Below are 27,341 nucleotides of genomic sequence, written 5' to 3' on the forward strand. Positions count from 1 at the left end.
CATTGCATCTGAAACGAGGCTGTCTGGCATGTGATGGTTTTCGTGCTATGGAAGTGGTTGCCTGCCGTGTGACAAGCATTGTAAATTCAGTGCTGCCTGGTCTTTTGAGTGGAGTGAGTGTATAGGCAAGTCAGTGAGTGAGTGCGCGAAGTGTCGAGAGAGATGTTCTAGGCACGACGAGCGTGTGTATTTGGTGAAGAACACGTCGATGTGATTGGAAATGACAATGATTCTTTACGAGAAGCGATCAGCAAGACTGTTGGAACCGCCCAGCCGGTCACGCAGATTATTGGTACCGATGCGACCGGCCAAACTCGACTTGTCCTCCTCGGCCCACCGATCAAGGCCGGCACTGCCACCGGGAGCCTTCATCCTGCCACGACCTTTGACCTTGACTCTTCCTGCCTCCCCCGACGCTGCACGCGAGGGCGAGAGCTCCCTGCGGTATCGGACCTCGAGTGCATCTCGGTCTGCGCGGTGCGATCGTCGCCCCGCGCGGGATGCATCCGAGAGTGAATCGTAGGCGTCGTGAGTCCATCGTCCACCGCGCTGTGCTTCTGTTCGACGGCTGTGCTGCTGGCGTCTGTCGCCATTGCGACGTGATGAGAGACGATCCATGAGATCTCGGTCGTCGTCGCGCTGCCTTGTGCTGTGTCGGTGACGCGCCTGCACAGCGTCAGCCATCATCTCGCCCGCCTTGCGCTCCGGCTCGTCATCGTCCCGCTTCGAAGCCAAGTAGCGATCGAGCTCGGAATCGAGCTCCTCCATCCTCCTTTTCTCGTCTCCACGTTTGCGCGACTCTCGATGCGAAGACGAATCCGCCGACGGCTTGTAATCCGGAAACAGCTCGATACTCTCTCGCACCTCTCCCACCTGCAACAGCTTAGGGACGATCTCGCGCCCCGCCTCGTAGCCGTGTTGCTTGTACCATTGACTGCGTGTACTCGCGCGCGACTCTTTGCGGTCCCAATCGGTGACTGCGTGACGGATCCACAGGGTGGAGCGCAATTTGTGCAGATCGCGCACTTCGCGCGAGTCGAGCTTGCCTCGGCGATCTGCTTCTTCCATTTCGCGGTAAATTTCGGGCACGTCGTCGGGCAACGAGGAGACAGCGTCCTGCATGCGCTGCTGCTCTTCGAGCTCCGTGCAAGCGGCTTGGCGCTCGACGTGGGTGTACAGTTTCGCCGGAATGCGATGCGCCTTGCGAGGGGTGACGAGCGAGGTGATGTACTCCGAATGCCACGAGTCAGGCTCGTATTCGAGCAGGGTATCGATGTTGGGGAGTGGGGTGGCATTGTCGACGGGCTGCATCTCATCGTCAGCAGCCGCGGTGGCTGGCGCTGGTAGAAGATACTCGAGACCGAGACGTGCAGACCGCTCGTCGGCGAACACGACTTTACACCGCTGATCATCGATCCATTCGAGTCCGAGTGGCTGTGCGCCAAAGTGGGTGAGATATGCGAAGAGACGAGACGTAGAGAGTTGGGTGATGGGTAAGCCTTCGATGAGCAACGTCTCGAGCCGGATGTCGCTGCCTCCTTCGACCGCGGGCGGATCGGGTGCTTCGCCGGGCTGCTCTACGCCGACCAGTGCGGCATCGTCCAGACCAGCTTCTGCGCTGGAGAGAGGTGCCGGTCCACGCTGCGCTCCTGCTTCAACGGCTTGATCCGTAGGCAATGCGTAGAAGCGCGATGCTTGCTGCTGCGGTTGCTCATTCGATGATTGGGGATCGTCGTCCATGGAATCATCCTGCATCGGTGTTGCAAGTGTGGGCTGGTTGGCGTCCGCAGAGCCATAGTCGAGTGCTATGTCCGCCATTTTGTGCTGCTGCAGTGATCCTCGGTTGGGATGTTGAGAGATGCAAAGATGGGTTAGTCAAGATGCAACGAGACAAGAGACGCGCGCGAGAAGATGAGCCAGCTAGCGCTGCCCGATACCAAAGTTAAATCGGGAAGCGAATCTCAAACTTAACGATTCATTGGACCCTTCTTCGTCACCCCGCACGGAACTTGTGAGTAGAGCCAGGGAGAGGCGCGTAATTGTCACGCATAGACCTCCCGGCAGACAGGCACGTTCCAACCTTTAACTCCCACACTTTCCACCTTGGATTGGAACAACAGTTTTGATCCCCTTTCATCTGCTTACTGCTGCGCTAGTGACACACTCGTGTTCTGCTCTGTACTGCTCAGCTCTGGACACACGGCGACAAGAGAGGGCTGCTGCTGCTTGCTGCTTCAATTTCACAGCCTCAAATGATCTAGAGTTACGAGTTCAGCCACGCCAACGAGAGGCGACAACACCTCTTGCTCACCTTTTGTCTTCTGCTTTCTCGCGCACGAGCCGATCCAACAAACATCTTCACAAAGGCACGTTATGAGCCGATCTCCTGCCCGGCGTCGCTCGGGAGACCTTTCTCCTCCGGTCGACAAGAACAACCCCATGGAGACGCACAGCATCACCTTCGAGTGGCCCTTGCACGATCTCAAGCAGCACTTTGATTCTTCCAACAACGACGCCAAGTCCAAGGTGATCAAGTCGGTGCCCTTTGGTCAGGGCAAATGGACGGTCCTGTTCTACGCTCAATCCGGATTGCAACAGTTCTGCTCGCTCTACTTGAATGCAGAACCTACGCCCGAAGAGAAGAATCAGAACAAGTCGCCCTGGGACACATTTCTCGCCTCGAGCAGTCCCAATCGATCGCTAGCCTCGCTAACAGAGAAATCCGCCAGCACCTCGGACGACGGATGGACACGTCAAGGTCTCTTCCGCTTTGCCTTCAAGATCCTCACGCTCAACAAGGGCAATGTCCTCGCCACCAAGGAAGCATGCAACCACGCGTTCAGCCACAAGACGTCCAACTGGGGCTGGGCTCAATTTGCCTCGCGCGATACCGTCTACTACGCTAACAGCGAGGTGCAACAGACCAACGGCTTTCTCATTTCGGTCACAATCACCGCCAGCGCAGAACGTCCTCGTCCCTTGTCTCTCGGCGTCGCAGTCCCGCCTGCGCTCATCCAGGCCATGGGTTCGCTTCTGGACGATCCGGAGCATAGCGATGTTGTCTTTGTCATCCGTCGCAAACGTCGACATCCCAAGACGGGTGCGGTCATCACACGCGAACGCCGCATCTACGCCATCAAGAAGATCCTCTCTTCGCGCTGCGAGTACTTCCGCGATATGTTTGAGAGCGGCTTTGCGGAGGGAGACGTTAACGCTGGATCGGATGACGAGATGGACGATGACCCTCCTTTTGCTCAGAACATCTCACGTGGGGTTGGTCAGGATCAGCTTGGGTTGATGAACAGTGCTTTCGCCTCGTCTCCAGATCAGGACGACGATGACGACGAGCTCGGACTGGAAGACTCGGATGAAGAGATGGACGTGGATGAGGTCTACGAGATGGGTAGATCCAGTTTCAACGACCAGCACAGGAACAGCGACGGCAATCTGGCTCGCAGCCTGGGTCCCGCACCCGTTCCTCCGAAGTCGACCCGGGCAGAGGCGTCGGCATCAACTTCTCGTCGTGTTCGCGAGACCAGTTCCGATGTTCCCGAGCTTCGGCCTTTGACGTCGACAAGCCAGCCGCCAGCTGTCGTGCCTTCCGACGTATCTCACGCATCTGTGTACGGGCAATTGCAGCAGACAACGCCACCGCAGTCGCGTACCAGACAGGTGAACGACCAGGACGCTGGCACCGACAGTGGCGAGGACTCGGCACGCGTACAGGGCATGTCAGCCTTTCAGACACCTCAACATTCTCCGCGTGCCCAGCGACCTGAACTCTCGATGCTTGCGTCGCCTACCAAAGCAGTAGTGAGCGTCTCGACTGGTTTGCAACAGCAGCAGCACGTACAGAATGCGACCAACACCAATGCCAGTGGCAGGACCTTGCCGCAGCGTCGTCAATCACAAGACGCGGCAGTATCGAGCGTCCACAATAGCAAAAAAAGGCGCAAAGTGGTGGTGCGTGATGCGGCCTATGCAACGTACAAGGCACTGCTGTATTGGCTCTACACGGATCGAATCGTGTTTGCTCCTTTGCACTCGCATTTCTACTCGCAGAGCACGTCTTCAGATGGGAAGTCGGACAGCGTCCAAGAAGCTGCGCGTGGATCGTCTGGTGCCACACCGCTCAAAATGCAAGGAAGCAAGGGAGCCGATACATCCTATGCTGACTCCGAAGTGGAGCCTTGCTTCACACGCGACAGCGTCAATAGCAGCAGCAGCAGCGGCGGCGGTAGCAGCTTCGCCAAGGACCGACGAAGGGCGCACTCTCAGCGCCAACAGGTGGTTGACGAATACTGCTCGGTGCATGCGAGCGTGCCCGCTCCGTGCTCCGCTAAATCCATGTATCGCCTCGCGGACAAGCTGCAGATCCCCGAGCTCAAGCAACGCGCCCAGCAGGAGCTGGCCAACAACTTGACCGTGGACAACATTGTTTGGGAAGCCTTTTCCGGATTCAACTCGCAGTTCCCGGCAATTCGCCAGATGGAGACCGAGTTCTTGCTCAAGCACTGGTCCGAGGTCAAGGGTACTGAGGTGATGAAGAACATCTTTTCCAGGCCCAGTGCTCATCCTGGTCTGGCGGACATATGGCCACATCTGCTGAGCCAGCTCGAGTTCCGAGGTCCCGAGGCGGCAGCTAAGCCTGAGGTGGGATGAGTGGCACCACGATGACTTCTCGACGATTGTTGTCCATTTGATACCATCTGTTTGTTCATAGTTCATAGCATTAAGGCGTTGATTCACATCAGCTCTCCTCCGCGTGTTGCGACTGCTATTCAGAGGCAGCAGATGTCGTGTGGTGTCGACAAGTGCGAAGTGTGTTCTGCTGTCAAGAGAGAGAGAGAGAGAGGTGGTGATGCAACTGTAGGAGCTGCCGAGTGAATGCCGGCAGCAGCGTCGTTGATCTTGAATACAGATAGTTGAACACCTCGATGCTTTTTGCAATACAACTTGGCACATGTTTGAATTTGGATCGCCCAGTTTTCCATTTTTCCGCAAGAGAGGGGTTGGATTATTGGGCGACTCTCTCACGCGCCCGTGCCCACTTTGGACGTGTGTGTGACTGCGTGCGGATGTCTTGAGAATGCCGTCACAATGCAATACGGCGCGGAACATCACAGGGTACAGCACACCGCAGCTCATTCAAAAAGAGGCACAGCAACAGCTCAGCAGCAACAGCGACACAGCGGCGGACAATCGCATTTGACAAACACACATTTTCTTCTCCTTTCCATCCACCATTCTTTCAGCTTTCATCATTGACTACGCCGTTTACACACATCTTCCTTTGGCTACTGCATCAGCTGCTGTGTCGCTAGCTTCTTGACGTTTGCGACACGGTGTCATCGATAAGAACCAATCGCTGCTGATTCAGCCTTGGTTCTACGCTCAATATGTTTCTCAGCAACGCGGGCAACATGTCGATGGGCGGCGGCGGCAACAATAACGCCAATGCCAATGGCGGTGCAGGCCTTGGGTTTGGCATGAACAACAACAACGCCAACAACAACCAGATGCACGGCAACATGGCCAACGGTATCCAGTCGCAGGAGACAGGCAATTCGCAACCCAATTCGGAATATACCCTCGCCGGCATCCTACATCATCTGCAGGGCGAATGGCGACGATACGAAAAGGACCGCAATGAGTGGGAGATCGAACGAGCCGAGATGCGTGCGCGAATCGCTCTGCTTGAGGGCGAGCGACGAGGCGTCGAGAACCTCAAGACGGATCTGATGAGGAGAGTCAAGATGCTCGAATACGCTCTGCGACAGGAGCGATCCAAGTATCTCTCCTCCAGCGCCAATACTGCCCAGTCCGCATCGTCCCCGCTCTCCAACACTGCTCCTCAAGTCAAGAACCCTTTGTTGCAGAGCCTCGAGAAGGGTGGCACCAGCAGCGGTCGCAGCTCGCCTGCTCCCTTTGCTGAGTCTGCTCCTACCGCATCCGCCATCACCTCTGCCGGTGGTGTCAACGCTGGAGCCCTCGCAGCCGGCCTTCTGTCCAGATCCACGTCGAGCGCCAAAGACCCCAAGTCGCGTGCCAAGAGCCGAGAATACCTTAAGCAATGTCTACAAGAGATCTCGTACCTCACCTCGGCGTCCACGCTCAATCCACTCCCCGATCGTGGCATCGCCTCGGGCTCGTCGGCCAACGGGGTCAACGTGCAGAGCGCGCTGAGGCCCAGAAAAATGATGCTCGAGAGCGTGCCACCTACGCTGTCAGCGGCCGCGCCCACTACAGAGTCACATGCAGCCTTGGCAGGTTCCATCAGCCGCGCATCGGCTGCGACTGCGCTTGGAGTCCCCACTACCAAGGCTGGCCGACCGGGTCGTTCGCCTCTTTTTGCGTCAGAGCCTGCGCTCGAGGAAGCCAACGAGAGCGGGGAGGCCAGCAGCGACGCCGACTTTCCGAGCGCACACGGCCAGCGAGACCAAGAGGCTTCAGCACCGCAGCAACACCAGAGCTCTGGAGCTGCTGAAGGTGTCCCCCTCAAGAATCCTCTGAGCGCTACCTTTGTCCAGCCAGAAGCCCCTGCTCTGTCGGCTCCGAACCAGTCTGCTAACGACTGTGAATTGGACGAGGCACCAGCCAGCTCCAATTCTTCTGACTCTTCGCGCTCCTCGCAATCGACCGAATCGCGTGGCACTTCTACCAGTAGCCTGACCGACCAGGAGCCTGACGAGCAGGAGCAAGTCACCGCCATCTTCAAGCCCGGCGGTCGAGACTGGCAACAACTCAAGGAAGCCGGCATTAAGGGCCGAGAACGTCGAGACTCGGAGCGTCAGGGTCAAACCACCTCTGAAGAGGCATCGCTCATCTCGGAAGCGCAGCAGCAGCTTGCTATCACATCGGAAAAGGTGAATCAGCTCATGAATCGCAGCGGGGGTCGAGCACCTGGCTCCGAGAGGAAGGACGAGGAAGACTTGGCCAACATCAGTCTGGCCACCGAGGACGACGAGGCGGCCAAGGAAGCTGCAGACGCAGCCGCCGACAACTTGCTCTGGAAGTCGAAAAAGGTGCTGCGCAGCCACCTCGATGCGGTGCGTGCGGTGGCCTTCCTGCCGAATGAGATGACGCTTCTTTCGGCCTCGGACGACAACACGATCAAGTTCTGGAACTTGGATGTGGGCACGCTCAACCAGCCAGCGGCCAAGTCGGGCACTGACAGCCAGCCGCTTGTCACATTCCGTGGCCACTCTGCCGCTGTGACGTGCCTGGCGATCTCGCCGAACAAGCGTCGCTTCTACAGCGGCAGTCTGGACTCGTCGATCCGCGTATGGCAGCTGCCTGATCCCTCGGTGGAAGCGTACCCACCTTTCGAAAAGACGATGGAACTGGGCTGCCTCGTCGGCCACTCGCAGGCGGTGTGGGACGTGGCGCTGCTTCCGGATCGCTCGGACGAAGAGGGACGACTTGCGAGCGCTTCAGCGGATGGTACGGTCAAGATCTGGAGCGTGCGTAGCGGCAACAGTACCGCAACGAGCAATGGCGAGGCCAACTCGTCGAGTGCAGCGCCTGCGGTGCTCCAACTCAGCTGGGACTACTTTGGCAGCGATCCTTCGCCTAGCACGGCCAAGGAACGCGAGAACCTCGAAAAGAGCGGAACGCTGCCCGTGCCTACGTGCGTGGAAGCCTGCCACTCGGATCTGCGGCTCGTCGCAGTGTCGTACTCGAATTCGGTGGTCAAGCTGTTCGACCTGGACACGGGACGCCAGGTGAGACAGCTCAAGAGCGACGAGACGTACGACGGCACTGTGGATACGCAGATCAACAAGTTGGTAACGCACCCGACGCTACCTCTACTCATCACAGCGCACGAGGACGGCTACATTCGCATGTTTGATCTGGACACGGGCAGCTGCACGCTCTCGATGACGGCGCATCTAGATGCTGTGACGTCGCTCGACATCGACGCGTCCGGGTTGACGCTGGTTTCCGGTGGACACGACTGCAGCGTGCGTTTCTGGGACATTGCCGGTGGGTCGCTGATGGGCAAGGACGGCGGCGTGGTGGGTGAAGGTGGCGACAAATCGACGGCGGTGTGCAGGCAGGAGATGAGTTCGCATAGGAACAAGGCGAGCGAGGGTGTGCTGGCTGTCAAGTACCATCCCACTGCACCGTACTTTGCGTCGGCAGGTGCGGATGGGGTGATTCGCATCTATGGGTGAGAGGCACGCACACACACACACTTACACACACACACGCGCACAACAGGGTTTAGTACGCCCTCTAGTCTGTACCTGCGGTCGGTCGGGTGGTGTTGAAATCATCTTGGTTGGTTTCATTGACATTGGTGATCATGCGGACCGTCGAAGCGAACAAAAGGTGTTGGTTGTGAGTGCCTGGCGAATTGACCGGCAAGGACGAGAACGAGGCCGGAAGAAAATGCAAATTGTTTCTTATCTCTCGAAGATCTGGTTGGTCGAGCGATATTTGCGCGTGGGCGGGTGATCCCTTTTTGGGACGGGCTTTGTTCCTCGATGCGACGATGATCTGCATTCTTTTCGCTATGCAACCGACAATGATTGCACAGTGGCAGTGTTGAGCGGTTTGCACGTCGAAGCGAACCATGTGCTGACAGAAGAGTCAGGCTGACATAGAGGATGGACCGCGAGGGGCCGACGGGGCGAGAGGTTGAGCCGGAAAAGTTGCGAATTGGCAACGAGAAATTGCATCTGTGCGAGAAAGCAGCGGCCATGCATCTTGCTGGAGCTGCAGCAGCGTGCGAGCGTGCCACATGCAGGACAAGAGCTGCTTGCTCGCGGTTGGTCCATGCACCTGGGCGATTCACCTCAACTCGGAAACAGAGAACAGCGCTATGAAACACTATTCTTGCTCTGCTCTGCCTGTTTTCGTTGCCTTCAACGTTGTCTTGATTGGATTCGCACACACTTTTAAATTTGTAAGATCAAGGGTTGACTTACCGCAGGGCCAGACGAGCAGAGGAAAGGCGAGGTCGGTGGACGACGTCTGGTGGGTTGACAGCTGACCATGACTGCTTCGGGACGGATTCTGAGAAAATCGGGTTTGTCGTTGAATTGTCGCTGAGATTGAAGGAAGGGCGAATAGTTTAAACTGACAAGGTCGCCTAAGAATAGTCACAACAAACAGTCACGCCATTCCTGCTTCCTCTCTGTGTTCCTCTTTTCCCACACATTGCTTGCTTCCGTCACAAAGCACTGTGCTGAGGTGCTCAGCTCGACAGACAGGGCAAACAGCTTGAATAGAGCTTTTCGACGTCGCATCCTCACCATCTTCGCCGACGACTTGGCACTAGGATATCGCGCCACTGGAAACCCTCGCGGTCGTCGAGCTGTTGCTTCCCTCTGTCGCTCTACCGCCTGACGCACCTGCGACATAGCCTAGCAAGGCGGCGCACTAACACAGCAGCTGCACATTGGCTCTGTGAAAGGCAAGCATGTCTTCTCCAGGTAAGGAATGGACGCCTTGTCGAATGCTGGTCGTCGAAAGAGCCCTTGATATTAACTTGCATTCTTTCCTCCTTCCTCGATCGTGACCGCTGCTGCTGACTATCGCTTCCCCTTCTCGGCGCCATCGCCACAATCGTCTTCGCAACCCACGTCCACTCCGACTCTGTCTCAACATTAACAATCAACAGGTGGCGCTGCTTCAAACGACGCTACGGGCGAGGGTACCGCCCTTCTTCCGAACAAGGCTTCCCCTACAAGACGGCGCGAGTCCTTCAGCATCGGTCGCCTCATCAACCCTTTCCGAGGAGGCGGCACACCCAATGGCCAGCGAAACAGCACTGACTCTCGACAGGACTGGGACGCACGCCGCCCGAGCAATGCGCTCGATCCCACCAGCCCCGAGTCCGCTTTTCCGGCGCAGCAGCGTAGGCGTTCCAACAACGCCAACAAGTTCCCTCGATCCGTTACTTTTGACTCTCCGCATTCGTCCTTCCCTCCAGGACCCAAACAGGAGCGCACCAGAGTAGCCAGCTATCATCCACCCGGCAACCATCGCGCCACCATGGACGACGACACCGACTCGGGCTACGATCTCGAACGCCAAGGCGCGGCATGGAGCCGTCGTAGCGTCAACTCGTCCGCTTTCAGCCACCTTGAAGGACGTAGCTACCGCTTTCAACCGTCTCAGGATCCGGGTCCGAACGCCAGTCCCTTGGTACCTAGCTCCTACACCGCTACCTCTTCCTCGATTCGAGACGAAACTGCCCAATTGGCAGGCATGATCATGTCCGACGACGAAGGCACGGGCAGCGTCAACGGCTCGCACATCTACGACATTGGCGAGGAAGACGACGCAGATTCCTCGCCTGCTTCACAGCTCTTCCCTCCCTCACGCTTCAACAGGGCATCCAGCGACGTGAGCCCCACCACTTCTCCCATTGCTTCGTATGGTGTCAACCAGGCTGGCCCGAGCAACTTGACTCGTGCCATGGCCGCATCTCAAGCAACCAGCCCGCAGAGCGCCAAGACTGCTATTCCAGTCAACGACGACGATGGCAGTCAGTCGACGCCCCGTGTCACATCCGTTCTCGGCTTTACGCACGCCGTTGCGACGCCGCAAACGTTGGCACAAGACGAGGAACGCAAGGACAAGAGCTTGGGTGCTACCGATGAAGATCTTGCCAAGCTGGCCGAGCATCGACCCACCTCTCGTAGTCGGTCGCGTTCGTCGAAGAATGATGGCCCAGCATCGGCGGATCGCTCGCGCTCGCGAGAGCCAGCCGCATCCGAGGCGACGGGCCACTCTTCCTTCAGTCAAGTCAGCCATCCTAGTCTATCAGAGCACCAACGAGCCGGGATTGGGTATGGTGCTCTTGCGCAAGCCGAACAGTCGGTCCTCGAGGCGGAACACGGCATCCTTCGACCTGGGCGTAGAGCATCCCAGCATCGCCCGGAACCCTTCAAGACACTCTCGCCCTGGTGGGCATTCCTGCCCAAAGGTTGGAGACCGGGCCAAGGCGAAGTCCCCCCTCGAAAGTTCAACCCGATGCAGCATGCGCACGACCTTGCAGCTTCTGCCCGCCAAATCACATGGAAGTCGGCGGCGGAAGCCAGCGTTGAGCCGATCCGCTTGCTTCCTGCCGTCATCCTCGGCATGCTTATGAACGTGCTCGACGGCGTCTCATACGGAATGATCATGTTCCCTGCCGCCTACCCGATCTTTGCCAATTTCGGCGGAGATGGCGTGTCCATGTTCTTTGTCACTTGCATCCTGTCTCAACTGGTTTACACGCTGGGAGGATCCATCTTCAAGGGGGGAAACGGTAGCATGATGATCGAGGTTGTGCCCTTCTTCCACATTCTGGTGCGCATCATCATCGAAGAGTTGGGGGATGAGAATCCCAAGGCGGTGATCGCAACCACCATGGTGGCTTTTGCGCTCTCGTCGATCTTGACCGGTCTGGCTTTCTTGCTGCTCGGCGCGCTGCGACTGGGTGTGCTTATCGGATTCTTCCCCCGGCATATCTTGGTTGGATGCATTGGAGGTGTTGGCATTTTCCTTATCGAGACGGGCTTGGAAGTGTGCAGTCGGCTTCAGTCCGAGGATGGATTCCAGTACGACCTCGAGACGCTGCGCTTCTTCTTCCAGTCGGGCCACATGATTGCGCTGTGGTTGCCACCCCTACTGCTGGCTATTCTGCTGCGCGTCATCACTTCGCGCTTCCACCACCCGCTCATCTTCCCAGGGTATTTCCTCATGATTCCCGTTCTTTTTTACGTCGTCACTACGGGCATCCTCGGCATTCCCATCCAGCAGCTGCGCAACGATGGCTGGGTGTTCGACATTGGCGAGTCAGCGAGCAAGGCGGCATTCTACCGCTTCTACACCTACTTTGACTTCAGTCAGACGAGCTGGCGAGCGCTGTGGGCCACCATGCCTACGCAGCTGGCGCTCGTGTTCTTCGGCATCCTGCATGTGCCGCTCAACGTGCCCGCGCTGGGTGTCAGCATCAACGAGGACAATGTCGATACGGATCGCGAGCTGGTCGCGCACGGTATCTCGAACCTCGTGGCTGGTCTGATCGGTACGGTGCCCAACTATCTGTGTTATGTCAACAGCGTGCTGTTTTACCGCGTCGGCGGTGGGTCGAGGCTGAGTGGGTTGATGCTCGCCGGCGGAACGGCGATCATCATGATCGCTGGTCCCGGGACTATCAGCTACTTGCCCATCATGATCGTGGGCGCGCTCATCTTCGTGCTGGGTATCGATCTGGCCAAAGAGGCGCTCTACGATACGGTCGGGAGAGTCAACACCTGGGAGTATCTGACGATCTGGGTAATCGTCATCGTGATGACCTACTGGGATTTCGTGATTGGTATCCTTGCTGGCATTATCATTGCGTGCTTCTTCTTTGTGGTGCAGACGTCGCGCAGGAAGACGGTGCGCGCCATTTTTGACGGCAGTGTAGCGCGCAGTACTGTACGACGCCACATGATTCAACGTCACTTCCTGGATGAAGTCGGAACGCAGACGCAGATCATTAAGCTGCAAGGGTTCCTGTTCTTTGGAACGATCAATTCGGTCGAGGACTTGATCCGGCGCGCGCTGGACATAGCTGCGTGGAATCAGAACCCTATTAGGTTCCTCATTGTCGACTACACGCTCGTCAGCGGCGTCGACTTCTCGGCAGCTGAAGCGTTCCTGCGCATCAACCGGCTGCTAATGGCCAAAGACGTTCTGCTCGTCTTCTGCGGCCTCAATCCGGACAGTGACGTAGGCGTAGCGCTGCGCAGCGTCGACCTGTGGGCGGACCGGAGCGAAAACCTTGAAGTGTTCGCCAACCTCAACGAAGCGCTCGAGTGGACCGAGAACGAGTATCTGAGAGGGATGTACGCATCGAGCCTGATGGCGGCCAAAGCGTTCGGTCAGGCGTCGATGGCCGAGGCGGGTGGGTTGACGGTGCCGCAGAAGCGGAAGCCGGCGTTTGTGCTGGACCACTCGTATGAGAATTCGCCGAGGCGGCATCATTTGCACGAGGCGGCCAAGACGGCGGTGCGCAGCGAGCGGACTACGCCTATTTCAGAGATCGTGCCTGCTTGGCCATCGACGCACAACGGAAACGAGGGTGAGGCTCAGGGGGACGGTGGAGAAGCAACATCCGAAGCGAACCCTACGTCCACACAGCCTCCACATCACGCACAGCAGCAGCAACCGTTCCCACTGCTCAACATTACGTTCCGCGCATACCTCAACGGACACACGCCGCTCGCATCGGAAGAGGCATTCTTCTCGTCGCTCGTCCCCTACTTCACGCTCCTGCGCAAGAACCGCGGCGACGTGCTGTGGAGCCGCGGCGACCCCGCCGATGCCGTCTACCTCATCGAGTCCGGAATTATCAAAGCGCGGTACGATTTCCCGCAAGAGCAATACGAGATCAACGAGGCTATGCTGGCCGGTACTATTGCGGGCGAGCTGACGTTCCTCTCGAGGAAGGAGCGCAACACCACAGCGTACGCCGACACGGACGCCAAGCTGTGGATGCTCGATCTGGCTAGTCTGGAGAGGATGCACAAGGAGGTACCCGAAAGCCACCAGTGCTTTGTCGAGATTCTGCTGAGGGTGGCGGGCGATGAGCAGGAGAGCCTGATGAGTTACTTGGTGTCTAGGTTGAGTTGATCGCGAGACGGTAGATGTTCGAGTCAGGGGATTACGGGCGAGGAGAGCAGAGAGGAAGCGGAGGGGAGCGGAGTGCCCATTTATAATTGCATTCATTCGATTGTCACGTTCATAACTTAGATCTCTCGTCACACTCGGCACTGGTGCGGGCAACAATGCTGTGCAGCGTCGACAGGTCTCAGCCGCCGAGCAAGTCAGACACAATTCAATAAGTTAAGTTACCGAACAGCGATACACGGCTGCAAGGGTGAATGATAGTATTGCACTTCTGAGGATCCCAACAAAAACGCACCCTCGGGTGCAACCTCTTGGCTTCTGGCGCACTTCAACGCTTGGCCTCCTTCAGTCTGGACTTGAACTGGTTCAGGCGCTTGTGGTTGGCCATGCGCGCCTGGTGGTTCGAGTCGCTCCTCTGGCCAGCGCTCGACTGGGGTGCGACCCTGAACCCGGCGGTGACGGCCTGCGGAATGCCCACGTTCCTCCTGTTCTCAGACCCCGGGGTGGCGGTGGCGAGACGCGGGACAGCGCGTTGAGAGAGCGGATCCGGTGCCCATTCCGCCGACGCCACGTGTCGATCGCGATAGCTACTGGAGCGCTTCAGCACCGGCCGCGACCAGATCTCGATCAGATGCTCCGCCGACCGCTTGATCTTGGCCTCGACGCGCGAACACAAACTGTAGAAAACTACCACCTTGCCCAACCCGCTCATCTTGAGCGAGATCGTATCGATCGTCATGCGCTCCAGAATCTGGAAGAATTGGTGCTGGATGTTAAGCGCCGGCAAACTCTTATCCGGCAGCGGCTCGAGCCAGCGCTTGACTCCCTCCAGCAAGTTGTTGTCCAGGATCGACTGCTGCAGGTGGTTCTTCTGCAGTGTGGCGACAACTTTGGGTAGGAGCTTGAGCTTGTTGGTCGCCGGTTTCTTGAGACGATTCGCCTCTTCATCGTCGTCGGCGGCTGTGACCATTTCTCGGCGTAGCGCGGCGACCTCTTCGTCGGCCAGCAGGTCGAGATCGTCTTCACCGGCTCGTTTGCGCGGCGCCTTCTTCTTGCCTGCTCGCAAGGCTTCGTCGATCATCCTGTCTGTCCTTGCTCGTCGGACTACAATGTAGAGGGCATCATGTTCGCACAACATGTTAGCAACACATCTTTGCCATCGTTTGCATCAATACCAGCATCGAACATGAAACAAGGTCCCGAACTTACTCTCTGCTTCAGTCATGTTGACGTACGGATCCTCCTCCTGCTGGTGCTCCACTTGAACATCGTCGTCGCCGTTTCGTCTCGCCGAACCCTCCTCCTCGGGACTGTGCTGACGCTTCTTCTTCTTCTTGCGCAGGATGGTCGCATCTGGGTCGTCGGCATCGTTGTTTGCCTCGCGTGCTTCGCGTCGGCGGAAACTCGGGAGTTCATCATCTGCAGCTTGGTCAACGTCTTCGTCATCTTCATCAAAGATGGCTGCAGTGCGTGCTGCCGCTGCTGTATCCTCGCCGCGGACGACGGCGGTGAGGTGCTCCGGATCGGACGCCGGAATTGCATCAATGTCGCCCGCTGCCTCTCCTTCGGTCTCGGCGACGGGCTGTTCGGTGTCATCTTCTGTTATCGGTGCTGCTGCTCCTGCCTCGTCGACGGGCACAGCTGCCTCAGCCTCGGGGGCAACAGGCTCGCTCTCTTCGGGAGCAGGCGACTGCGCGGACAGCTGCTCTTGTTGTGGTTGTTGCTCTTCGTCCGCCATCTTTTGTGTCGATCAAGGAAGGTGTGTGGTGGTGGGACAGAGACAGGTGGAGAAGAACAATGCGGTGCGCGACAGTGGAAGTCGCATATTTCGCAAAGGGTCGCCGAGCGCAGAGACAAAGTCGAGCGGCACGTGAGCCGAACGAGGAATGTCGTTGTTCGCGGATGGGATTCAACATTTACCAAGAAAATTGGCAGCTCCTTCCTTCCTCCTCACCCTTCAATGTTGTTTCAGCACACTTTGCACGGATTCGGCCCGGAACGTTAGATGCAAAGCAACTGTTGCAACGGTCTACAAGTATAATCTGCAAGGGAAGCACCCCGAAAGCCACCCGTGAAAGCAATCTGCGTCTCCCGACGCTCAGCGCTTCTTTGTCTCGAGCAGCGATCCACCCGCTCCTCCCTTGCCCTCCTGCTCCATCCTCCGTATCCTCCTCTCGACCACCGTTGGGATCGGACAGCTATCTGCTTCGGCATCTTTCCCGCGCTGCTGGTAGAACTTGGCACAGCACCGATATAGGTCGTCGATCAGATGTTCGCATCGCGCTTGGTCGAAGCCTGATTTCTGCAGGCACGACTGGATGGCGCACGCTCTCGGATAGCACGGGTTCGGGTGTTGCGGATCTAGTTCATCTTTGGCAGATTGCTGAGAAGGCATTGGAGTAAGTGCTGGCTGTAGCTGTGGCTGTGGTGGTGATTCGTAACCGTCGAGCGTGATTCGACGGAAAAGGACGGTCGGTTTGTGCGAAAGTGAGTGGGCGCCTCGCTCATGGGAGAATGCTCGCAGTTCGTATTGTCGCTCTGAATTCCTGGTAGCGAGATTCGGGAGAGCCGAGGAACGGGGGTGATGGTGGCAGGAAAGAACAACGGACACCCTGAAGCGTTGAAGTGCATTGCTGAGTGAGAATCTGTGAATGTTCTGTAGGTGGAGGTTTGGCGGCGAGCCTTTTTTTTCGGGAAGACTTTTAATCCGCGACTTCTCCTCTACCCGTTGGACACGCTCAATGCGACTGTCACCGATCAGCCCTTTCGCGGTCTTTGCCATTTGGCCGAACACGTGGCGACACGCGAGCTCCAGAAGAAGATGAGGCAAGGTTTCACCAGAGGATCGCTGAAGAGTTCCGAGAGGATAACTCTCGTGACTAAGCGCGGCCCTCTCGCGACGAACAGCGCAGCAGCTCTCACAATCGACAGGCCCTGCCTGAGTAGCTAGAATATGAAGCCTGAGCTGCGGCTACGATGGCCTCGCGTTGTGCTTTCGCGCACAGTTCGTTGGAATTGACCGTCGACTCTGAACGGTCCACGCCCCTAAGCGCTATTGACTGCAATTCAAACGCTTGGTCCCATTGACCAGCTCTAAACCGTGAGAATTTGGTTGCTACATTCAGCAACGAGACAAAGGGCGAGGTGGGAACATTTGCGCGCGGTGCTGTTTTCGCAAATCGCCTTTTGGTTGTCTGACTTGAGGATTCGCAGATGGCCTAGTGTTCATGAGAGAGACAGAAAGGAAGCTTGGGCCCACATGAGTCCCTTTTGTGCTAAGAGTTTTAGCAACAGTGAATGAGCAACAGTAAATGACGATTAGTCAGGACAGAAGGCTGACTTCTTGCCTACGTTTCTTTGATGAAATCACAGAGACATCCACCCCTCTTCAGCGTTTCACTCACGACAATCAGGCGAGTTACTCAGGCCGATTGGGCGGTGACCCCTGCCTACGAAACTTTCGAGGCCCAAGCTCGGTCAACAAGTAAACTCAGCCAACTGCAGGCTACTGCATGTAGTGGGCGCGAGAAGCGCATCTTCATCGCTCTTGAGGCGACCTCGACGATAGCTGTCTGCCTCACTGGACGACGCCACAGGCGTGCGCACACCTGCCTCCTTGGCGGTCTTCTCGCGTATATATAGCCACCTTACTTGGTCAACCCTCGATCCTTTCGACTCATCGACTTGTCGTCACACGTCACAGTGTATCCAGTTTCTGTCTGGCCACTAGGTCTCAGTCAACGGTCTACCACACTAACGCAAATTCAAGATGGAAGGTCGACCTCAACCTCCTCCACCGCCTCATCCGCCCCCAACTGGCAATGTGCTTCCTCCTTCAATGCCCGTCACGAGCACACCCCAACTGCAACAGTCCTTCTTGTCGCTAGCAGAAACGTTCCCATCCTTCGCTGGCCCGTCAGAGGTCGAACAGAGGCTTCAAAAGGTGGAAGCATCGTACGAGTGCCTCAGCACTGAGTTGGCAAGACTGCAGGCCTCTCTTACATCGACACAGGAAATTGTGTTGTCCACGCAATGCGACCTCGCCGCCAACCGTGGTCTCACTCGTGAATTGCAGAACGTCGCCATTCAGCAAACAAGTCGTATCAGCCATCTCAAGTCGTTTGCAACCGTAGTCCAGCGAGTGGGCGCAGAAACGACGCAGCGTCTCAACGCAGTCTCGCGCCGCCTCTTGCACTTCGAGGCACGCATTACCAACGCTCACAACCACCTCGCAGATCTCTTCACCTACCACATCGGACACCAAGGAGGGCATATGGAAACCTTACAAAGTCGCGTTGTCGCCCCTCTCTTTTCGGCCACACGACAGGTGGTGGTTGGGAACTCGACCAATTCGCATCTGTCAATTCCTCCCCGCACCGAGCTTGCACCCCGGAACGACAAAGCGGAAACTTCAATGCAACCGACGGACAATGAAAGGACAGACAATGCTGCGCCGGAACAGGAGCCAGCTACCAACGCCCCTGTCTCCGAGTTGACTCGATCAAGTACTGAAGACTCCAATACCCCTCTGGCAGACGCTTGCTTAATGAGATTCGCAGACAAGCCTGCCCAACAGGCCGTCAAAGATCCTGCAGAGAGTGACAGAGGCGTCGACAATAGCCGCAGTCCCGCTGCCCAAGCTGACCACCCAGTTATGCCACTGTCAAGCGGAGCTGCGCAGCCGGCGTCGATCGTCGCTTTTTCCTCCGGGGTACGGCCACTGTCCGACCAGCCAGCTATCCCGTGCAGAGATGCGCGTATCGCCCAGAACTCGTTTCGCAGCTTACCACGTCCCACTGAATCTTCGCCCGCTTCGACCAGAGCACGGGACGTTGCAGCCCATTTGAGGACGGGAGCCAGTGGAGCACCACATCGGCCATTTCCAGCCCAGGGACCCGTTGATCCCTCATTGCCCACGGTTGCAACCCCTGCCGAAGCCACAGGGGAAAGTGCTCCTATGAAGAGGAAGCGTGCGCTATCGGTAGAGCATGTGAGGACGATAAAGGCAAAGACGCCCGCAGACAAGGCGTATCGTCAAGAAGCCGCCCAACTGGTGGCGGCGAGGCCTGGCGATGGTCAGCATGGTGTTTCAACGACGATAAAGACTGGCTCGGAGCCGTCATCGAAGTCAGCACCATGCACTGTTGGTCCACTGCGTCCCTTTGGTCCCATCTCAAGTCGGGATGCGGGAGCGTCAGTGACCAGTCCTACCGAGATCGGTTCAATAGCTGCTGAACCTCTACACACCACACCTGTGCTCTCTGTGCCTCCAAAACCACTCCAGCCTCCAATTCTACCTCAGCCCTCAATGGCGGTGCATCCCTCCTTCGTTGCCGAGCAATCCATCCCTCAGCCTGTTCCGGATCAGTCAATTTCCCAAAGAACCCATGCATCGCTTATGTTGACTTCTGTCGTGCTCACACAGGTACCGCAAAGCAACACAACGGCGATGGCAGCGCCGCTCAATGCAACACAGATACCGCTAAGCCGGCCAATTCAGCCATCCAACGTCCAAAACTCGGCAGAGATGGCGTCGGGGAGAATTATAGCACCTGTGAAACAAGCTCAGAGCTTTACGACGACGCATGCTCAAGCTGTGGCCACGCCTTTACCACCTGCGACCGCACCTGTAGGGACTCAGCATGAGGCAATAGCCATAAGGCAATCTCGCCAGCCGGCCCCTGTGCAGACTGAGGTTGAGTCCGCAGAGGCAGGTTGCAGAACGGAATCATCGTCACAGCAGCTGGCCGCTGGTGCGGCTGCCAGCGGCTCGACCACCGAAATGCATTCCCAGGGCACGCCAAACCAGAGACAGGAACAGGATATCAGCAACACTGTCGGATCTGCTGTAAGCGGCAACGGGCAGCTAAGCAACAGTGCCCAGCCTGTGGCAGCTAGCAACGATCAGCAAGCTGCCACTACGTCGTCGCAGCGGGTGCAGTCTCAACCCTCGAGAGACTCACCCTCTGTAAAGAAGCCAAAGCGGGCACACTTACGAGATGTGGCGTCACCTATAGATCCTGTTTTTTCCGACTCTAGCCGAGAGGCCACTGCGTTAAAGCCCGAGCCGTCTAGAAGCGATCCCAGGCAGCACCCTTTGAAACGACAGTCTCGACAAGGAGGCTTCGCCGGCTTGCCAGATCGCCCTCGCATCGAGCCAGAGAGAGCATCGCCACTCGAGCCTAACCTCAATCAGCCTGAAGGTCTCCTGAGGCACAGTTCTTCGGACCAGGGACGCCCAGAGGCAGTTGACAAGGCGGCACGCCCTAGCTACGTGGAACAATTGGCGAGCATGCATCTAGAGCCTTCTGAAGTCCAAGTTGAGTATAGTTTCTACATCCACGCTTGGCTCGGGCGAGCTCAAGACAGGTCGGGAAGAACCCACGAAAGGACTCCCCTGGCCATTACACCGAGCCGCACTGTGCCGGAATCTTTGGTTGCAGAAAGGCTTGCGGAGGATCTGATTCGTAGAAAGTACGCCAGAAGGGTAACTCAGGGTACGACGGAATGGCTCGAGCTGGATCTATCTTGGAAATTCGACACGGGAAAGCAACACGTCCTTCCAGGCGCGAATCGATTCGACGCCACCCAGTGCTTCTTCCTGATCGTGCCGACCAAGTATATGCGCGACGGCATTGCCCTTGGCCAGAGAGAGCTTTCCAGGCTCGACCTCAAACTGATTCCGAGAACACGACAAATGAGGGCGTTCCTTGGGGTGGGAGGTAAAATAGATTTGGGTGTCTATCTGAACGCTTTCCCGAAGAAAGATCGTGACTCGTCCTTTACGAAGCCTTTCTTTCGGATTTGCAGGTTGGCCACAGCCGCCTTTGATCGAAAGGACGACCCGCGATTGTACTTGCAACGGCAAGACCACCGCAATGCCAGCAATGTCCCCAACCAGTCGGACCCACTGCGAGAAACGAGCGCAAGTCGAGTACAAGGACCGAGAACACCGCCTTCGCTTGCTGACCGGCTCAGCGGAACGATTGACGAACTGTCGGGCAGTACTACCAGGCCCTCTCCGGCGGGCGAAGCGAGCAGAGGTGAGTCTTGCCAGCCGCAGGAGCGGGGCGCCGGCTGGCAGGATCGAGTCGGCCGCACTAAGACGCCGTCTCCCTCTTGCGTACCATTTCGGCAAGTGAACGTGGCTACTACGGCGAGCAAGACATCCGAGGTGCGGAACGACAGCGTTAGCGGCGCCATAGCTGCTTTTGACACTGATTCGCCGCTGTCGGAGCTGGACGAGTTGGAGGATGGTGATGATGCTTAAGTTGCAGCGGTAGCGGGAGGACACAAAGATGTGGACGAGTTTGTTTACGATAAATTCCACAACACGATCCTGGTGGGGTGGTGACAGACACAGGGGTTGGCGTCAGTATGTGTTCTGATGTTCAGTGAATCAAGCACAAGAGGCTGGATAAGGGTGATCCGATTAATACAGTTCGATAGAGCCAACGTGACAGAGGGAGAGCGGGCCAACGGCCAGGAAGGTGTGCAATTGATGTGCAAGGGGACTGAGCCCGTCTACTGCCCGACAAACGACGAGATGTCCTCCGAGATTTGCCTAGTATACCTGGTATACGACCTGGCCATGCCCAAGAACAAACACGCGATGGACTCGGCATGGCCCAGGTTCCTGTACGCTCTCAACCGCACCTGATCCACTCCAATGCCCACAAGTAGCGTCTTGAGCAGCGTGCTCTGTTCCACAGGTACCACCGAGTCTTTGCCGCCGTGGACCAAGAGGAACTTGCTCGGCAGGAGTCGGGTATCGACGATGTTCTTGGCGGCGTAGAGCAGGTGAGCGGGGGAGTGGATGAGGCAGTTGAAGTGCGACGGCCCTGTGGCGCGGCGGAGGTAGCTGAGGTGTTCGAGGCCGCGCTCGGATTCGGAGCGGAAACCCTTGATCACGTCGCTGATTCCCGAGAGCAGGATGACGCCCGCGATGACAGGAAGCTCCACTTCGGGTTCGTAGATCTCGACGCGGCGTAAGCCGTTGCCGACCTCGTCTTCGGCTTTGCGGTACGCAGGCGAGGTGAGGATGCTTTCCGCTTCCTCGGTCTTGCGTGCCGTCGAGGTCGGATATGAAGAAGGGGACGGAGGAGCGTGGTGGTCCGAACTGCGCGTGAAGCGGTGCGTTGTGCCCATGACGTGGCCTGGGATAGTGGTGGAGGACGGGTCTTCAGTGTCGTCAACCCATGCTTCTGCTGCACTGTCTACTGCGGGACCGACTGCATCGCCACCGCCACTGCCATCGCCACGGCTAGTGCCAGGGTGTGCTCTGGATGCACCACCAAGTTTGAGCGGCTCATCGTTCTCCTCGTCCAGCGCATCCGAGTGCGCAATCGACGCTACCCGCTTCCTCCTACTCGTTGCCCTAACCTCGCCACTCTTCAACCACTCCTCCTCTTCTTCTTCCCCATCCTCCCGGCCTTCGCCTTGCCTTCTGTGCAACCCAGCGGCTTCCACGCCATGTTTAGCCCGCAAGATATGTCGCTCCCTCTCGTACGCTCGATCCAAGTGCCCCTCGCGACTGAGCACCACCGCCTCCTGCGAGATCGTCAGCATCACCAGGTGCGCACTCAACCCATGCCCCAGCACGTAGATCTTGGTCGGATCACCACCGTAGCGCTGGCAGTTCTTGGCGGTCCACCGCAACACCAAGCGAAGATCGATCACGGACGACTTGATGCGCGATTCCGGGTAGTACGTGATGTCGGCGACGACGACGCAGTAGCCCATGCGACGCAGGCGGAGGGCGAGTTGAAGATAGAGCCGACGTTTCGAGGTGATGGTCAGCGGGCCAAGCATGGATGGGATCACCACGATAGCGGGTACACCGTTCGGGGATGCGCTCGGAGTGGTAGTCCCGCTAGCGTTGCCGCCAGCAGCAGGACCTGGGGCGTCAGCAGGCAAGTACACGTCCAACCGCTTCCCGCGTGCTGGACTGCCGTACAGAATTCCCTCCTTCACCACCCTTGACCCCTTTGTCGTCCCAATCACCATGATCCGCCGATAACTCCAATCGAACACTGCCGGGAAAACGACTCGAAACGCAGTCACCACGTATCGGAACGCGGCCAGATCGACTTTTGCGCACCGCACCGGATTGATGGGCACAAACGGCAGCAGACTGCGCGGCGACCAGCGGCGCGCATTTGTCCACGTCGCCGGGAGGTCCTTTTGCGCCAGGAAAAGATAGCAAATCCAGGCGAGAACGTACAGCAGCAGCACAGAGATCAGCAGCAGGATCGGGATCGCCATCACGCCAATGACGGGGATTGCGCACGCGGCGGCGAGCAGCGGCCATGCCGGCAACGCGAGCACGAGCGCTGGCAGCACGATGGGTTTCAGTAGGAGCGCGAAGATGCGCTGCGAGCGTTTGGGCAGAATCGGCGGCTGCGGCTCGTGTTCCGGATAGTAAGTTGGTGAGGGTGGCGGCGAGTGGAATTCGAGTGTGGATAGTCGCCGACGGTGGGGTTGATGATGGTGGTGGTGGTCCAGCGGCGTAGGGCGTGTGGTTGCCGCCGCCCCCGTTGTCGAGGTGCGCTCTCGATGCGCCATTGTGTATAGGCTCGTGTACGCTGTGCTGTTCAGCTGTCGTCCAAGCGAGTCGCTGCGCAGCGCTATAAGGATTATTGAGATAGAGATGAGGATGATGGTGAGGATGAAAGTTGGGTGATAGCAAAACGTTGGTCCCTGCATAAATCGATTAAACTTCGCTCTGTTCGGCTCGGCCAGCCAGCCAGCAGAACAGCGGTACAGCTTCGAGAGCAGAGCGCGCTCAAAACGCACTCACGGCCACCCAAAAACAAGAGCGTGAAATGTAACTGCAGCAAGCCACGCAGCTACATGCCCGGGCCATATCTTTCAAAACATCCCGCGCAACAAACACATCGGCGCCATGTGTCAGCTACAGACTTCCACATCGACGTTCGGTCTCGCAGATCTCTTTCTTCCGTCTTGTGCGGTCAAGCTGCTCGACAGACTTTGTTCTTCCTTCATTCGACGCTGAGACCACTTTTGACTCTTCAGCGTCATTCATCCGTGTGCAGTTCTGCTGCCGTGACGGCTTTCACACGTGTCGATACCTGGAATGCTAGTTAGCATGCTCTCTGTCTATTGCGAAGAAGGTTTTGATGAGAAACTTGCCCCTATCTCGCTTTCAATTATCGTCCTCCCAGTCTTCCGGGACAGGCCCTTCGCTTGCAGCAGGTTCCATCGGAGCAGCTGTTGTGGTCGTCGTTGTGTTCGTGGCAGCACGTCGAGGGGCGTTCGGATTAGGAACGATTCCAGCAATGGGGGCAGTTGTCGCTCTAGCTCCATTCACCTGAGCCGCAGCCATCGTCGGCTGACCCCACACGGGCGCGCTGGCGGGAGCCGGCGAGTTGCGTCCAGATCCCGAGGCAACGGCAGCCCAGCCGCGATCTCCAACCAAACCCGAGCTGGGCTTCGCAGAGCCGGTCAAGCCGTGGCCGCTCAGACCGGCACCGCCACGCTTCATCGCAGATGTGCCCCAGGTAGACCCTGCTTGGCTGCTGCCGCCGCTGTTGCCACTGAGCATCGGCTCGTCCTCTCTACGCACCACGTTCTTGCTCGCGTCCACCGTGCACAGGATGGCGTCGCGCGCAAACTGCTCCCTGCGTACCAGCGATTTTAGCTCGGTCTTCATCATGATGAGCCGCGTAGGCGAGTCCGCCGAGGTGATGATCACGTCTTCGTCTCCCTTCCATGTCACTGAAAATTTGATGGTTCGCAGCACTGGCTGCAGCAGCGATCGCAGCGAGTCCTCGTCGTGTCCAAATACGCCCGGTAAGAAGATCGCATTGAGAGGCTTGGGAGCCTCGGCGCTGGATCGTTGCAGCTGAGCCAAGCCAATTGACTTGCTTTGGGACTGCGACTGCTGCTGCTGCTGCGAAGACATGAGTGACGCTCGCGCTGCAGCAAAGGCTTCAGTCAACAGCGGTTTAGGGATGCGGCTGTCCTGCTTGCGTCGGACGCTGACGCTGCGACGCGGCTCCTGATCGACGCTCTCGCTTGCCAGCTTGTAGACGCTGGCTAGCTCGTGCGTAAACTTGCGCTGAAACTTGTTGGCTGGTGGCAGGATCATGCCTGCCCTCGGCGACCGAATGAAGTCGTTCAATGTCCCCTCCACCTCGTCGCAGAACTTGCGGTTGCTGGGCACCGCGTAGAAAGCCAGCGTCTCGTATTCGTAGGCGGCGGGTGCAGCTTTTTCCGAGGGGTTGAGACCCAACGCTTCGGCCAGCTTTGCGTTTCGTTGCGCTATCATGCACGAGTCATTGCACTTGAGGGACTTTTCCTTGTTAGGGGCATGGATCGACACGCCGCACTTGGTGCGAGACTGCAGGTTGCCGCAAGGGCACTGCAGAGTAATGACGGCTTCGCAAGGCTCGACCTCGGGGCACGACGACGGGGCGTGACACTTGTGCTGACAGGGGTGCTGACATAATCGTCGCGGCTTGCCGCAAATCTGCGCACATGGTGCACATTCACGAACTGCAACATGGCAGATGCCCTGACAACGGTGGAAGCCGCAGTTGAGGAGAGCATCACAAGGCTGGCCGCATGAGACTCGTGCTCGGCTGCAAGGAATGTTCTTGACGATGTGCTTCTGGCAGTGGCACACCTTGTCGGTCAGGTAGACGCATGGAGGGCACGGTTCCTCTTCGTGGCAATCATGCGGCATCTTTGGGTGGCCGCAGCTGGGTGGAGGTCGTACGCAAGGGAAGTTGCAACGCACTTGGGTGCCGCATGGCACCGGAGGCTCCAGCACGGTGCGACCACAGTGGCAGATGAGCTCCTCGAAACTCGCCTGGAGGCAGGGCGGACAAGCGCCACGATGGCATGTCATGGGACAGTCGTGCAACCCGCAGGCCAACGGCTTCGAGCATGGGATGGAACATTCGTGCAGCCCAGCCGGGTCCATGGCCTGCAACTCGGCCAGCGTCGGTCGCTTCTTTGACTTGTTCTTTGCTTGAAAGTAGAGCGGACAGCACTGGCGATTGCATTGGTGCTTGCCGCAATGGCGCAACGATTGGCAGACGGTGGAACACAGGACTTCTTGGCGTCCTTCGAGCTCCTCTTGCTGACAATCGTGGCACGTGCGGCTCTGCTTGGTTTCGCCACACCGGCATGGCGTTGAGACGGGTACGCGGCATGGCGGGCACGGTCCGAGATGACAGGCGGACGGACAGGGGTGACCACACCTGGACATCTTGGAGCAGACGTTGCCGCACGTCGGGATGGGATCCTGGCAGGATGTACGCGACGTGACAGGTTGAGCACCGCACGGACACGACGTGACAACTTGGGGCGACGAGGGACAGATAGGGGGAGCAGCGTCTCGAGCATGGCAGGGTTGAGAGCACGAGTGCACGCCGCAGTCAAAGGTGCGCTCGCACTGGTCTTGGCATGCAAAGTAGCCTTGGAAGCTCAAAGTGCCGCTATCGTCGCAGCTATCGCGAGGAGTGCCATCGCCGCAGCGCATGGTCTTGCTGTCCTTGCCACAATAGCAGCGTGCTTCCATCTGCACAGAGCAGGGCTGGCAACTGCCGGGATGACATGTTTCTTTGCACGTATGTATGCCGCAGTCGAGCTTCTTGCCGCAGGTGTCTCCGCACGATGTGCCGCGCTGGTGAAAAGACGAAAGACGAGCCTCCTTGGCCGTAGTTTGCGAGCATCGCATAGGGATGTTCTTGGCCCCACAGAAGCACTGCTGAGAAACGGTGACGGCACAGGGCGGACAAGGGCCAGGGTGGCAAGCGTCTGCACAGCCGTGAGCACATTTGCCGCGGCTGCAGCGCTGACCGCAACCGTGTGGGTTCGCACCTCTGCCTCCAGGCGGGTCTTGGGTGCGCCCACACCAGCACCAATAGACCTTAGGCACGTCTTCTTTGGCATACTGACAGCCGGGACATCGCCATGTTCCGCGTCGGTTGCGAATCTCGGGGTCCTCCTGCATAGCATTGTGCTCTTCGGCCTTCTTGACGCTGCTCTCTGCCCACTTGCGAACGCAGGGCAGATGCAGTACCGAGTAGCATTGCGAGCACGACCAGGTTGCTTGCCGAGTAGTGACAGTGCTGTAGCAGATGACGCAGTCGTAATCACCGGAAGAGAGTTCAGCCAGCAGACGAGAGCGCAAGTCGGCATACTCGACAGGCTCTGCAACGGCCGCGACTTTGACGAAGGGTTTCTTGGAGCGACCATTCTGCGAGGGTTTGGACGTGCTCTGAGCGGAATCAGATGTAGAGGCGGCGGCGCCAGTGAGTTTGCCGCCGAACTGCTGTCGCCGCGCTGCTAATCGTTGCGGAGCAGAGGTGGACGTGGCATCGTCCTGATGTGGCTGAACGCCGTTGGATTTGCTCGACCTGTTGCCACCACCGCCACCGCCACGTTTGCCTTTATTTCGGGTTTGCGACCTTGTGGTGTTATGTGTGGAGCCTGATGGTGTTTGATGAGAATAGCTTGCTTCACGAGCAGCGTCGGAGCCGTCTGCGGCAGTAGCGCTGGCCTGACCGCGAGGCGTTGAAGATGCATCTGACATCTTGGTGCGTCCTCCACGGCCACGACCGCGCCCACGATTGCGCCCACGATTGCATTGCGAGGAAGATGACGAGCTGGAAGCGGCTTCGGGATGGAGTTGGAGACTCTCAATCGCAGGCAGACTAGGTTGAGCAGCGGAAACAGCTGCGGTTGCTTCGGGCATC

At 57.9% G+C, this 27,341-nt stretch overlaps 6 protein-coding genes and 1 pseudogene across 7 annotated transcripts, besides 1 other annotated feature; 3 read left to right on the forward strand and 4 right to left on the reverse strand.

Annotated features, from left to right (window-relative positions):
• Positions 1–234: 234 nt before the first annotated feature.
• On the reverse strand, positions 235–1,818 carry EX895_001216 (uncharacterized protein; the record flags this gene model as incomplete). Its single annotated transcript, XM_029881816.1, has 1 exon — positions 235–1,818. The coding sequence occupies one exon, from the start codon at positions 1,816–1,818 to the stop codon at positions 235–237; it is 1,584 nt and encodes a 527-aa protein (XP_029741904.1).
• A 555-nt stretch (positions 1,819–2,373) lies between these two features.
• EX895_001217 (uncharacterized protein) lies at positions 2,374–4,662 on the forward strand (the record flags this gene model as incomplete). The annotated part of the gene is made up of 1 exon (XM_029881817.1): positions 2,374–4,662. One exon carries the CDS (start codon positions 2,374–2,376, stop codon positions 4,660–4,662), a length of 2,289 nt encoding a protein of 762 aa, XP_029741905.1.
• A 737-nt stretch (positions 4,663–5,399) lies between these two features.
• EX895_001218 (uncharacterized protein) lies at positions 5,400–8,177 on the forward strand (the record flags this gene model as incomplete). The annotated part of the gene is made up of 1 exon (XM_029881818.1): positions 5,400–8,177. One exon carries the CDS (start codon positions 5,400–5,402, stop codon positions 8,175–8,177), a length of 2,778 nt encoding a protein of 925 aa, XP_029741906.1.
• Positions 8,178–9,427: 1,250 nt separating this feature from the next.
• On the forward strand, positions 9,428–13,617 carry EX895_001219 (uncharacterized protein; the record flags this gene model as incomplete). Its single annotated transcript, XM_029881819.1, has 2 exons — positions 9,428–9,440; positions 9,629–13,617. 2 exons carry the CDS (start codon positions 9,428–9,430, stop codon positions 13,615–13,617), a joined length of 4,002 nt encoding a protein of 1,333 aa, XP_029741907.1.
• Positions 13,618–13,942: 325 nt separating this feature from the next.
• EX895_001220 (uncharacterized protein) lies at positions 13,943–15,352 on the reverse strand (the record flags this gene model as incomplete). The annotated part of the gene is made up of 2 exons (XM_029881820.1): positions 13,943–14,700; positions 14,824–15,352. The coding sequence occupies 2 exons, from the start codon at positions 15,350–15,352 to the stop codon at positions 13,943–13,945; spliced, it is 1,287 nt and encodes a 428-aa protein (XP_029741908.1).
• Positions 15,353–21,138: 5,786 nt separating this feature from the next.
• On the reverse strand, positions 21,139–23,178 carry EX895_001221 (uncharacterized protein; the record flags this gene model as incomplete). The annotated part of the gene is made up of 1 exon (XM_029881821.1): positions 21,139–23,178. The coding sequence occupies one exon, from the start codon at positions 23,176–23,178 to the stop codon at positions 21,139–21,141; it is 2,040 nt and encodes a 679-aa protein (XP_029741909.1).
• Positions 23,179–23,779: 601 nt separating this feature from the next.
• Positions 23,780–27,340, reverse strand: EX895_001222 (annotated as a pseudogene; the record flags this gene model as incomplete). Its single annotated transcript has 3 exons — positions 26,513–27,340; positions 26,068–26,090; positions 23,780–24,976 (listed from the first exon to the last, which is right to left on the reverse strand).
• Positions 23,780–27,340: a sequence feature.
• Position 27,341: the final 1 nt, after the last annotated feature.

The sequence above is a fragment of the Sporisorium graminicola genome, chromosome SGRAM_10, assembly GCF_005498985.1.
Source record: "Sporisorium graminicola strain CBS 10092 chromosome SGRAM_10, whole genome shotgun sequence".
Taxonomy (NCBI): domain Eukaryota; kingdom Fungi; phylum Basidiomycota; class Ustilaginomycetes; order Ustilaginales; family Ustilaginaceae; genus Sporisorium; species Sporisorium graminicola.